Raw genomic sequence first — 13,555 nt, 5'->3', positions numbered from 1 at the left:
CATCTGTTCTGACAACTCCCCAAAGCAAAGTAAATGTCAAATGTTCAAGCGGCAGCTCAGGAAATAACTTAAACCAATTGCAAAGTCAACTTTGATGTAAGACATTTACTAACAGCTTGTGCTGCGTGAGCTCCTCTGTGGGTTGGGAAGTCCCTGTGACTGGATATTATGGGGGGAAAAACGTTTTTCGTGTGTTATTTACAAAATAAAACGAAAAAATTAACGAAATTTACATAAAAATTAAATTATAGAACTTAATTAACAAAATAAAATAGTTGTAAGTAAAATTATAAAGCTAAAATAGCTTTCATTGAGGGCAATGCAAAGTCAACTGCCCAGTTTTTACTCATAAAGCCCTGTTTTGCTATTTTAAGTATGCATATTACATTTTTCAAATGTATTTTCGGTTGCCGTAAGCTCCCTTCATAACATAAGCATCACTTGTGTGAAGAAGCGTGGGTTAAAGAAGGAAGGCAATCATCGTCCTGTGCTCTCGTATGTAAACGGAGCCGCTAGGCCCCTCCCCCGAGAGGATGTACTGGTCCGCTGTACCTTTTACATGATTCACTGGTCATACTACAATAAGCACGTAATAATTACGGGCTTTCAATCTAGCACTCCTAATGAAAAAAAAATTAAGTGGCGTAATTCCAACAAAACAACAAACACCATTCCTGCGGCAGGCATAGGGAGTAGAAATATGTCAGCCAGGTGCACACTGCCCCATTGGTTATGTATATACTTTATCCTGCTAGCGATGTATTCACAAGTCTTGCTACGGAAAGGCATGCCCATTTGCGGTTGTCCTTGTTAAGGCACAACTGCTGTTAATTTTGCAAGAACATCTTTTTTTGTAAACTGTCACGCCAGCAAATATCGAAGCATTTTGTTTATAACAGCTCATGTCTGAACCACTTCCCCTACACTGCATTTAGCAGTAAATCGTAGCATGCTGTTCGCTGCAATTTACTACTTCGGCATCTGCGTTTTGGAGTCTACATTGCAGCATTTGCACTTTCACTGCATCTGCAGTGTGGGTGAGTTGGTCTGGCATGATATACCAACAGGGAAAGGCACAGACACAGCAATGTGTGCCTTCAGTTAACAATTTACACAGTTATGCAACTATGCCATACCAACTCAAAGCTACACTCTTAAATGTTTCATTTCCAGTATCAGCCTCCATACCGTCTTTATTGTTTTGTCCAATGTTTGCATTGTTATGGGCACATGGTGCCATTGAAAAGGGCACATAGAGCCCTTTTCATGCACGTTTTAAAATCACTGCTCATGTTCCCTTCATATTCTATTTTTGACTTCACCATTAAGCGCCAAGACCAGGCACAAATATTCTGTATATGCAGCCTCGCTGCAAATTCACAAGGTTTTTTAGAAGCTTTAGCACACAGTGTGACTTCACTGATCACAGGCGATACCCATGAAAACCCTTTACTCAACTTATCACATTCTTCCGCTCTTCTTTGCTATGCCATTACATTTTTTCTCCTTAAACGCAAACTGCAATCAAATTTCACAACGGCTAAATTTGCTTTCCACATACAGTACCTACCACAAAACCAAATAGGACATGACTGACCGCCTTGTGAAATGCATTGTTAATCAGAAGCATTTAAAATGACTCTGTAGCAGACGACGCGCTGCACCTGCTGGCGGGCTGTGCGAACGGCCATGAAGCAGAAGTGACATCCTGACTGGCCGGCTGCTTGATCCTCCAGCCAGCTAGGAGAACTGATCAAGCTCCGCTGGGTGCTCTTCTTCTAGGGCTGCCGTGTGCACAATGCGGTTGCACGCAGGTTTGCTTTGGCTGGCCGGCCGCTTGCTCGGCGACTGCAACGTCACTTCAGCCTGGCCGTAACGGCCGCACTCTTCTTAATTTCAGGTTCAAAATCCTCAATTGTTGCTGGTTGTTTGCGCCGTGCACACGCGCGTTCCTGTTCTCCTGTTCTCATATCTGGCCGTCCTTTTTGGCAGACTACGTGGAAATCTGGTTTTCAAGAGGTAGAAATTTTCAGTGTAGTTAAAGCAGTATATTTCGCATGGACCTCCCATGAATACTGAATGCTTGTCCTGCAATCTAATTCAAATTTGAGTTAGCTTGGTGATGCAGAGCATGAAATTGGCTATAAACTGCACAGGTGCTTGCACAGACCACTCAAGTGTTCTGCACCCTCCCCCCCTGGCAAATTTTCGGTCACGTTTGCATGCATCCACGAGCAATTCATCCTCAAATGCGTGTTTTGACCCTCTTCCTAACACCACTGTTATCAGACCTTATACCCTGCCTTCGACACAGTAGAGACAACCCACGATACATCAAGACCAAGGGATGCACTGAAGACAAAGGAAGTTAAACTGGATGTACCATGCACTCATGTATAACTACAGGTGGTATTCATTGAAAAGTTTAGCTGTCAATTCCTTCGCTTGGAAACACTGGAAACGGCCATGGACATGGCCGAAGCGCCACGGACATGTCGCGGCTTGTGCGACTGCGGCCACACGCCGAAGAAAAGAAAAAAACACCGGTGTGTATTCTTTGCTCTGTTTCAAACCAGTTCTCCACGGTGGTGTCAACAGAGATGTTATTAATTGCACTCACATTGGAGTCGAGGCATTACTTTGAGTTTGGTGGGGTAGAGTTTAAAACGTCCAACACACATCATGTGCTTAGCATGGTGAAGTACCCCCATCCCGCGGAGCCTGACGTAATTAGTGAGGGCGCACTCACACGGTTGCCTGCAAGTGCACCTTGCCAGTGAATACAACCTATAGTTCATACCACAAGCTACGTGCAGCAATGTGGAGGCTATATTGTTCTCAACAGTCCGCCCACTGAGGGTGCCTAACTCACCGTGAAGGGGTCCTTGAAAGGACATTTCCTTCTCCCCTCTCGGCAGGTGGAAGCGCAAGGCCCCGGCGCCTCTTTTGTCGTTTCCTTAACAGTGAGTTAGGCACCCTAAGTAGGCGGACTGTCGGCAACAATATAGCCTCCATAGTGCTGCACGCAGCTTGTGGAATTAACTATAGTCTGTTTTGGTCAGGGACCAGGGCCTCTTGATCTATAGCAGCAGTGGGTGTGGTAGCAAATGAAGATGAACTATCACTTGTCATACCTTCGCAGGCTGTCTGCAAGAAGTTTCAGGGCCTGCTTTTAGCAACAGCAACATTTTACCATTTCACTGAGTTGGTAACTGTGCAGTCAGTGCCTGAGGATTTTCCCTTGGGACCGGGAGGGCGTAAAATTTGGGTCCCAGGATTCAACAGCAGTGGATTGTATGAAATAAGATATGGTGCTAACAACCCCTTTATTCATTAGGAATCATGGCTGAAGCCCTTGCTTGTTTTGCATGACACCGACGTTACGCAGTTTGGTGTGCTTTACGTCAGCGGGAAAAGAACGTGAACAAATTTGTGTTTGAGGCATCAGTTTTTTTTATTCCTTCTTTCAGAGCAACTGCAAAGTCTTTTACGCAAGCAGAGGAAACAATGTATATACCGCAAAACACAGCTTGTTTGTGAGAAATAAGGGCTTTACGGAGGTCACCCGCCTAATCTTTGTTACGCAAGATAAATTTGACAACTTCAAGGCAACCAGAACAAAATTGGCGGAATGGTAAGCCAATCACGTCTTCCAATATGTCGTGTTTTCTTTAATAAGTGACTCAGTCGTACGGGCATTAGTCGTACCTAGAGGTATGAATCAGCCGCAAAACGATTGAGGTTGCATCAAAGCCAATCTTCAGCACTCAAATTGATGACACGGACTGGCCTCCGTAATGCCCCAAAAGCAAAACGACGTCGGCATGCTTCCTACGGCGCAAGGTTGAGCAATATGCTATGCAACTGGTGACCATGTCGTCACGGTATTGTTAAATGTGTGGACTTCGAAGTGGAAGTTTCTAGCGCCCCAGAAGAGCTCTTACCGGTGAACATACTCTTACGCGACACGTAATGGAGCTTTGATGAGGCTAGACATCAAAAAAGAGGGGGTATATGCGTCAGAGCTTTAAGTGCAAGAATCCTTTCGCGGTAACTACCACGACGGATCCCTGGATATTATCTGTTTGCTTTTCGAACGATAGAGAGACAATAATAAAACGTAATGGAGCGTATGGCGTGCCGACGCCCAAAGCCTCGGAACATCGGTCCGTGCACAGTGCACTTGTGAGCTTTCAGTCAGCTGATGACCACTTTGATTAGACCAATACCAAGCACCGCGAAGTCACCCAAAAGGCGAACCGAGAAAAAACCTAACTAACGCTGCGCATTGTTGACAGGTTATAAAATTTTGTTGTGCGCGATTCCCACGACAGCGGACGGCCCAACGTCAGTAAATTGCAACTGCTAAAGCTACCTGAGGTTTGGGGGCGAACCATTCGGTCGGAAATCGTCAACAAATTGCAGTTTAAGCCTAAGGGTCCCTTCAAAAGACAGTTTCAAGAAATGACAGGTGACTCACTTTCCGTGTCTCCATTTGCAGACTGATGATCCATGCTTTTAGCGTCCATGGTAAAGCGGTAGAATTAGGACGAAACGACTAACTCATACTACAAAATTTCGTAACTTCATTTTCGGGTGCACACTCCGCATAGCGGAAGTTCTCAATGGGAGACGAAAAAAAAATTCACAAACGCTCCCACTGCCATCTGGGCTGCCGAGATGTCTGTTCCGGTCAGCTGAGCAAGCAGTCTGGGCTGACTGATTTATATCGGCTGTGATGTAAGGCATAAATTGTGGTCCTGTAATTTTTTTCATCGTGTTTAGGACCAGAAAGTATTAAACAAGAGACGACCGCTCCAGAAACATGAGAGATTCCGGTTTCGGATTGAAATAGATGGCGCTACAATACCCCGCCAAATCCAAACACAAAGTTTTTGGCAAATGTGTAAGAAACTGTATGGATCCAAACACTGCCAAACAGGACGATGGCAAGCTGCTCACATCCTCCTAACGCGATACCAACCCCCCCCCCCCCCCCACACACACACACACAAACACACACACAAAAGGAACTCGCCAACTTTTTGGAGTCCATTCAGCCTATCTATCACACGTTCGCAGTTGTGCAGCAATCCGCGCAAGGTCGTTTCTGTCAACTCCTCCCCCACTCCCCTTCCTCCCCCAGATCAGAGAGAAGTTGGTAAAGCTAGATGTGCCGCAACGTCTCTCTTGTAAGCTGCTCAGTGATCTTGTAGGCACTGATGCAGTGTTTCCGATTTCCAGAGCCACTATTATGGCACATCCGAGCAAACTAAGTTATCACATCAAGGACCACTTCCTAGAATCCGCCCCCGACCCATGGCTGGTGGTATTTTTTGAACCTGACCTAAATTGCTACGCAAGTCAACGTGTCCATGCTGGAAATGAGTTGATGGAGCACAAAGAAAACGCATTGATAAAGGCAGTTTGCCGTGTGCGCCTTGAGACAATTTCGTAGCTATGAACTTGCACGAACGCTCCTCCTTCTCTCAGGGGTGGCTATAAAACTTCTGCTACAGTTTTCCACAACGTTTTCTAACACCGACATCACTTTTAACGCAAACTTCGCTCAAATAAGCTATACAATTAGGAAAAAAGAGAATGGCCATGCTCCCCACTAGCTCACTTCCCGTACTAGAACCCATGACGTATTCTGGGCGCACGGGTTTATCCAGAATTTCGATTTGCGGTTGGGGGGGGGGGGGGGGGTATTTTATTTATTTATTTATTTATTTATTTATTTATTTATTTATTTATTTATTTATTTATTTATTTATTTATTTATTTATTTATTTATTTATTTATTTCAGAGAGGGAAGCATAAGATATGGAAAGCAAATACAGACATTGATACTTTCAGCAACTTCGAACAATAACAAAATAGCATATTGATTTCTCGGCGAAGTAAACATCAAGAGCACATTCAAAATTCTTAACGTCAGAACTTTCAACAATATGTCGCGGCAATTTGTTCCATGCTTCTATGACATCGGGAAAAAAAGAAATACGAAAGACGTCCGTGCGAGCACCGAAGGGGCGAACTGCGGCGTCATGGTTGATCCGACTGCTGAGCTTATTCGGTGGGTGTACGTAAATTCTTCTATCTATTTTTATTTGACCTTGCATTATCTGAAAAAATACTTTTAAGCGCTGCTTTTGTCGCCTGGTTTCTAGAAATTCCAAACCGCTTAGTTTTAACATCTCGGTAACCGAATCCGTTCTTTTATACTTCGAACATATCAATCGTGCGGAAAGTCTCTGAATTCGTTCCAGTTTACCTATTAAATCCTTTTGGTGGGGGCTCCAGGCAGCACAAGCATATTATAAAACAGGGCGCACAAATGTTTTATATGCAAGCAGCTTGACGTCTTTCGTAGTTTTCGATAATTTAGCACGCAAGAAACGCAGTTTTCTGTAAGAGGCACAGCATACTTTCTCGACATGTGTACGCCATTTCAAGTGATTCGTAATATGCACTCCCAAATATTTAGATGCACACACCTGCGGTAAATAATTAGGTCCAATGCTGTAGGTAAATGGTAGCACGTGTTTCTTGTTAGTTATGTGCGTATATATTGTCTTAGAATAATTTATTTTAATCTCCCATTTATCGCACCATGTTTGAAAATCACCAAGGCAATCATTAATTACATTTTGGTCATTCGCACACGTCACTGGGGCATAGATTAAACAATCATCAGCAAACAATTTAATTTTTACAGGAGGGTTAACAACGTCAACAACATCATTTATATACACCAAGAACAGCAATGGGCCCAACACGAAACCCTGTGGCACACCGGAATAAACATCAAGAGATTCAGACTCAAACTCATCAATTCGCACCAGCTGCTTGCGGTTCGTTAAGTATGCCTCAATCCACTATAAGATATTTTCGTTTACGCCTTTTTGTTTGAGCTTGAAGAGCAATTTATGGTGCGAGACCTTATCGAAGGCTTTTGCAAAGTCTATGCATACCACGTCGACTTGTTCTTTGTTATCTACAGCAGCGGTAAAATCGTGGAGAGTTTCAACCAGTTGGGAGTTTCAGCGTGGAAAGCCCTTGCCTGATCCCGTGGTGTCGCCTACATATCAGCCCATTTGTCTCCAAGAAAATAGCCATGTTTTTGGCAATGACGTGTTCAAAAACCTTACAGCAAACACATGTCAGAGACACTGGCCTGTAGTTGATAAAAAGCGTCCTATCTCCACCTTTAAATACCGGCTTCACAATGGCGCTCAGCCAGTCTTTTGGAAGCGAATGTGTCAAGAGTGATTTTTTGAAGATAATGACTAAATAAAACGACATCCACTCCGCATACCGCCTCAAAAACACAGTTGGTATTCCACCCGGTCCATTAGGCTTCTTTTCGTTCAGATTAAGTAGCTGCTGAAACACGCCCGCTTGATCAAATGAAACTGGATCCATGTCGCATGTGCAAGTAAGGGCCATTTCCTTATCTTCATCCGTGAATGCCATCTTTGTAAATGCAGACTGGAAAAAGCGATTGAAACCATTAGCTATATCCTGTTTCTGAGTTACAACCGCGATATGTTCAATCGCTTCTTTCCGGTCGCTCAAGTACAGCCAAAATTTTCTAAGCGAAGTGCGCAAGAAACCAGAAAGCGTTTCATTGAAGAACCTTTTTTTTTCACGTAGCGATTTGGATTTTTAACGCTGCTCGTAGTTGTGAAATCTGTTCAGAGGGGCGTTGTCTTTTGCGTAATCTCTTTATTTTGCGTTTAGTGTGGATAATATCTCTAGTGATCCAGGTATTAGTCTTTTTTGTTCTTTTTAATCGAATGGGATCAAACCTGTCTATACAGCTAATAAATCCCTGGGCAGGGTGTTCGTGGTTGTGGAATCTTTCTCTTCTTTTTTTGGAGGGGGGGGGGGGGGGGGAGGTCGAAATCCTTCTGGGGGGTATTGGGAGGGGGGGTGTTGGGAAAGTATGTATAAATCCCTGTATGGGCAGCTGCGCGACTGGCTGCTGCCGGCAAAGTCCAACGCAAGCTAAACAGGTGTTATTGTAGGCCTGCAGAATGAGCTGATGATGATGGTTGGTGTTTAATGGCGCAAGGCCAACAAGGGCAAAGAGCGCCAAGAACGAGGTATATGCGCTTAAATTTAATGCGTATTATTGCAGTAAGGATGCTGCTGTAAACAATAGAAGTTACGAACGCACACGTAAACATAGAAGCACCACTTCATGCTGCGCGCACTATGTCGGTTATTGCTGCACAGCTATCTGGAGCATTGAGCTTAAACTGGTCAACTGACATAAGCGACAGTGTCTTTTGTGACTCTGTCGAGCATACCCAATGTTTCACGAAGCGAGCACTGCCATCGGTAATAAACATTATCCAGGCACAAATCTGGTCAAAAACAAAACGAGGTAGTGGACAGCGGTACCGAGGGGTATGGTGGCGCCATCTAGGAAGACTGAAGGCGTTCCACCGTTCGCTGCAGCCCTAGCATACTTACGCTCGCTTCAATACTTTCCCTGGATACGTCATCGCAGACACCACTGAATACATGATTCAGCGGGAGAATCAAAACTATGGCATAAATTGTTTAATTTCCCAATGAATAAAGCATGGTTCGGTGCCGGACAAGCGCTGGGGCACTATAAAACACCGAGTCTTTCGAATAAGACAAACTTGTATTTTGTCTGCATGACCCTTTTAAGGTCTTAAGCCCACCTTGGCTACATAGCTACATATTCTCTCTCTCTCTCTCTCTCTCTCTCTCTCTCTCTCTCTCTCTCTCTCTCTCTCTCTCTCTCTCTCTCTCTCTCTCTCTCTCTCTCTCTCATCGCAATCACTTTTATTCCCAATAATTCATATCAGTTCAGGTTTCTTCAGGAATATCCTACCTTCCTGCAACTGTTTAGCACCTGTGTATTAAGTTAAATACAAATAAATAAAATTAAAAAGCAAGCGAAAAAATATCGTTTTCATTACAACGATTGAAACGTGACAGGGAACCTTGGAGCACTCCTCGCCGACGCTTGCGAACTCGTCGTGCCCCGCAGAAAACATTTTAGGTAGATTACTTATCGCACATCTCGAGCGCGCATTTCTTTAGATACATAATTGTTGACAGATAGACAGCCCCAAACTGGTCTTTGGTTCATATGCTTTTACGAAGCCCACAGTTGCGTTGAAGCCGCGCTCTTTACTGCCATTACATGATGTTCCAGGGACTAAAATGCATTAACACGAAAGTGTTTTATTCCGGGATTCACGAAGATTTCACTTACGTCAAATCCGTCATAGAAATGACGCCAGTACAATGAAGCAAGCGGCCTGTAAACGGTGCACCCACACAGGGTCTTCTTGCGGGAAAGCAACCTTTAGTACTAAAATGTTCGTTTTGGGGTTTTATATTTTAACACGAAAGGGTTTTATGTCGGGATACACCAAGACTTCACTGACGTCATATCCGTCTCGGAAATGACGCCAATACACCTTAGCCGAAGCGACCCGCCAGCAGAACGTCGCTCGTCAAGCACACCACAAGACAGCCGCCGACCCGCAAATCATGCTCAGCTGCAGATTTCGCTGCACATTTCACTTTTGTGTTTTACGATTCCTATGACAGAGGAATCAACCATAATTTTTTTATGCAAAGGCTGCTCACTCGCAGTAATTCTTGCACTATCGCTCACACCGGCAAGAAGCGTGGACAAGCCCAGAACAACGCGGCCATAGATTTCTTAATTTAGACCATGAACACAAAATAGAGTTTCGGTTTCTTCGCTAAGGTACCACGTCAGAATAACAATAGTACCAACATAAACGAAAACCCTAAATAATAAGCTAGATATCGTGCAAGAAATACCGGTGGCTGACCAGCCATTTTCTGACGCCCCCCTTATGACGTCACACGCGTAGGGCTATTGGCGGCTACGACACAAAGCTACCGCCAGTAAGCATGATTGCACGGTCGTAGTGCTGCTTCATGGCTTCGCTTGATAGTGCCGCCTTCATGCAGGCAAAAAGTCACCCCCAGTGACGTCATTCCTCACGCTGTGCGATGGGAAATTTGAAACACTGTCATATTCCAGTATTTTTTATTTGTAACTAGCTTCGGGGCCATATCCGGATTGAGCGAGTTCCAGCCGCTATTTTTGTGAGCGGAACTTTTTGCCTCAGACGCTACGGTCGACTCTCGTTAATTCTAACTTCCGCTTTATTCGAACTGACACTGTGGTCGCGTCAAGACTATTGGCCGTATTATGAGTCTGCCCTCCACTCCATGAGCTTCCTCGACTTGGCTTAGCGGACGACGTCCCATATTTCCACGATTCTAGCGCGCACCTTTTTATCCGAAAATAGGCATTCGAAAATGCGTGCGCGTTACAATCGAACTCCAAACAACCTCAAAGCCGAGAACGCCGACTGGAAACCGAATGATGAAGTTCTATGAATGATGGAGGCTTCGCTTCAACGATCATCTCGGCGGAAATTGAAGGGATCCGGACAGCGTCCTGTGCATAAGGAGTCCCTAAGTCGGGTGTTCGCCGTTGCCGAAAACAAAGGGACCACATTTTCAAGCGCAAAGCTTCACGGAAGGGCTTAGCTACCCACAGCGTGTGCGAATTCATGTTCAATTAAACGTTTTGTGCAATTTTGAGGCGCCCGTTAACGGTATTATTCCGTGTGCGGGGTATAATCGGCACCAAGACATTTTTGTTGGTTCGGAGTTTCGGATTCTACTGCGCGTTAAAATCGGGGGCGCGTTAGAATCCTGCAAATACGGCATGTGCGATGCTTTTACATGCAGAAATCGCTTTCAAGGAGCTCCTCGACTCTGCAGTGGAGGAGGGTATCAGAATACGGGGGAATTCTGTATCTTCCAGTGAGAGAAAACGCCGGATAACTCGTACGAAAATTCGAACAGACCGCGCCGCCGAGCACGCTTTCAGTAGCGGACGAACTCACGCGGCGGCGCCTCCGATCCTCACTCGGAAGCGCCTCCAGCATCAGCGTTGTCTTATGGTGTCAGGCACCATTGTTGTATGCTGCCTGACGGCGACACTTCGAGCATTATATATGTGTGGAGGTGGACCCACCCAAGCAACCACGGACGTGCGTGGAACGTCCGGAAAAGAGCCGAACGTGGAATGCCAAGTTTGGACGGCCACTGTACATCCGTCTGAATGTACATTTGCGGACGTACAGTGGACATCCAGCGACGGATGTACAAAGGATATACATTTCCGTATGCCCGAAGGAAATCCGCCCGAGGACGTACACAGTTACCACGAAGCATTAAATAATGGCGTAAATTGAATGTGAAAGCAAAAACAGAAAAGCTACTCTGACTTTCAATTAAGATTTTGTATATCGACACCTTGATTTGCATATTGCAAGTTTCATCTGTGTATTACTAAAATTAAGCCCAATTTTTTAGCTCTTTTAAAGTAGCTCGCCGACTTTTACGATAAACTCTCTGGCGAGGGATATATAAAATTGAGAACCGCTAACAAAACGTATCAAGCAAGTTTACCGCGTTCGTGCATACTTGTCTGTCCGGTAGTGCGTTAATGTTGTGCCGTGTAGTATTCATCGTGTGTTTCTCGTTAGTGTAACATTTGTAATTCCGCAAATTTTTACTGAATATCCAAAATACCTCCAGTTTCAGGCGTCCGAAAGGACGCAAAGAAGTGTTAAATCCGGATGTCCCACGGACGTACATGGCATGTCCGTCAGATCTGAAACGGGCGTCCCACAGACGCCCGCTAGAGACGGAATGAACGTATACGTTGCGTGGTCGATGGACGTCCGGTGGTTGATTGGGCAGGTGTAGGACAGAACTGTAGCATGAAATTTATTATATAATTCCAGGAAGTGTACCATATTAACGCGATAACGTTCCTTGGCTATAGATGGTATTTACTGAAAAGTTTAGCTGTCGATTTCTTCCATTGGCACGGCCCCGGACGTGGCGCGGCTTGTGCCACAGCACCCGCCCGCCGCAAAAAAAAAAAAAAAAAAACGGCGTGCGTCGTCTGCTCCATTTCAACCCGATTCTGAACAGTGGTGTCAATAGAGATGTTCTTAATCGCAGTCGCATTGCAGTCGAGACTTTGCGTTCGTTGGGGTAGAGTTTGGAACGTCCAACACACTTCATGTGCTTAGCACGGACAGGTACCGCCATCCTGCGGAGCCCGACGTAACCAGTGATGGCGCACCACGGCCTCCGCGATGGCGCACGATGGCGCACGATGGCGCACCACGGCCTCCGCGCTGGCATAGAGGCACCCGATTCGGAGCAGTGGGACGCGGTAACTTTAAATTGACTTGAGTAAACCTCTAGCGTGTTATCTTTGGAGGAACGAGACGGGAGACGAACAGCATGAGAGGTGAGCGGGAAAGAGAAGGGAGGCATTTACTTGCCAGTGGCGCCAGTCGACTATCGTCTTTCGTCGACATTTGCAACGAAAGGAGCAGATACGCTGCACATTTTTACAGTTTTCCTCTAAAGGAACAGAAGGAAACGTCTATCAATAAGAATATCGGGCAGGGGGGAGTTGGACCCCCCCCCCCCCAACACCCCCCTCCCTCCTGTCTATAGCACTGGGTCGCGGGTTCGACTCTAGGCCACAGAGGCCGCTTTTCCGACTGAGGAGAAAAACAGCAACGCCTGTGTGTCGAGTCTTCGGCCCACGATATGCAGAAGGTCGAAACTAATCTTTACACCTCCACTTTAACGCTCCTCACAGCCCAGTTGTTTCGGTGCGTAAAAGGATACAGATAACATTTTAACTGGAACTGTGGTGTTTCGAATATACCATGCGGCTGGTTAGGACGCTGTCACTGCGCGTCCTAGGGTTCCATTGCCGCTTCTACCAAAGTGTCTTTTAGGGGCGAAGCTCCTAAAGCCATGGGTCTGTCCATCCCTTGTGTCTCGTGGTACGTGACCGCCGCATGCTTTCGGAGATGTCGCAAAGTGGGCCGCGTTGCACGCGCAAGAACCGGCTGCAACCGGCAGCGCAAACTCGGCACCGGGAGCGCGAGCTTGTCTGTGTTCGCCAACGGAGGCGCGAGTGCACGTGCACTGCGAGGGGGAGATCACGCAAGAGATCACGCCACGAACGCAGGCAGTCGTTCTCGGAGATCGAACGAGACGCAAGGACCTTTGCTCGTTTCCTCTCGTCTTGTTCGGGCACAAGTTCGCCCTAAATAAAAGTTCTTTCTTCAAATACGCACTCAGATGTATCCATATGAACCCTACCACGATCCGAGGAACGTGTACAGACTTAGTGTTTGCAAACTTCCCATTGCAGCCAGTACAAGAACCTCTCTCGCTTCATTTCACAGATCATAAAGCCGTCGTAATGAAGGGACCTCGCAATCCAGTCATGACAACGACGAAATGAAAAGAACAAACGAAGAAACCAAACAACAAACGAACAAGAACAAAATAAAAGAACAAAATAAAAGTTGATTTGTACAATGTACGCACACAGTCTTACGTCTTTCTTAATGATGTAATGGGCGAACTTTCACGGGAGAGTTACGGTTACCGATGATCTCCCCCTCTCGA

At 45.7% G+C, this 13,555-nt stretch overlaps 1 protein-coding gene across 4 annotated transcripts in view; it reads right to left on the bottom strand.

Annotated features, from left to right (window-relative positions):
* LOC144144821 (rab GTPase-binding effector protein 1-like) overlaps window positions 1–4,685 on the bottom strand; it is a 60,677-nt gene extending 55,992 nt beyond the window's left edge. For all 4 annotated transcript variants that reach the window (XM_077676328.1, XM_077676331.1, XM_077676330.1 and 1 more), the window contains exon 1: window positions 4,481–4,685. In XM_077676328.1, coding sequence (XP_077532454.1) covers window positions 4,481–4,529 — 49 coding nt within the window. In that variant the 5' untranslated portion in view covers window positions 4,530–4,685. The remainder of the gene's footprint in view (window positions 1–4,480) is intronic.
* Between the last annotated feature and the right edge of the window lie 8,870 nt (window positions 4,686–13,555).

Source organism: Haemaphysalis longicornis, unplaced genomic scaffold (genome assembly GCF_048455015.1).
Source record: "Haemaphysalis longicornis isolate Haplotype H1 unplaced genomic scaffold, Haemaphysalis longicornis Haplotype H1 scaffold_7, whole genome shotgun sequence".
Lineage (NCBI taxonomy): Eukaryota > Metazoa > Arthropoda > Arachnida > Ixodida > Ixodidae > Haemaphysalis > Haemaphysalis longicornis.
The sequence above is the reverse complement of the archived record's forward strand: the minus strand, read 5'-3'. Positions and strand labels throughout refer to the sequence as shown.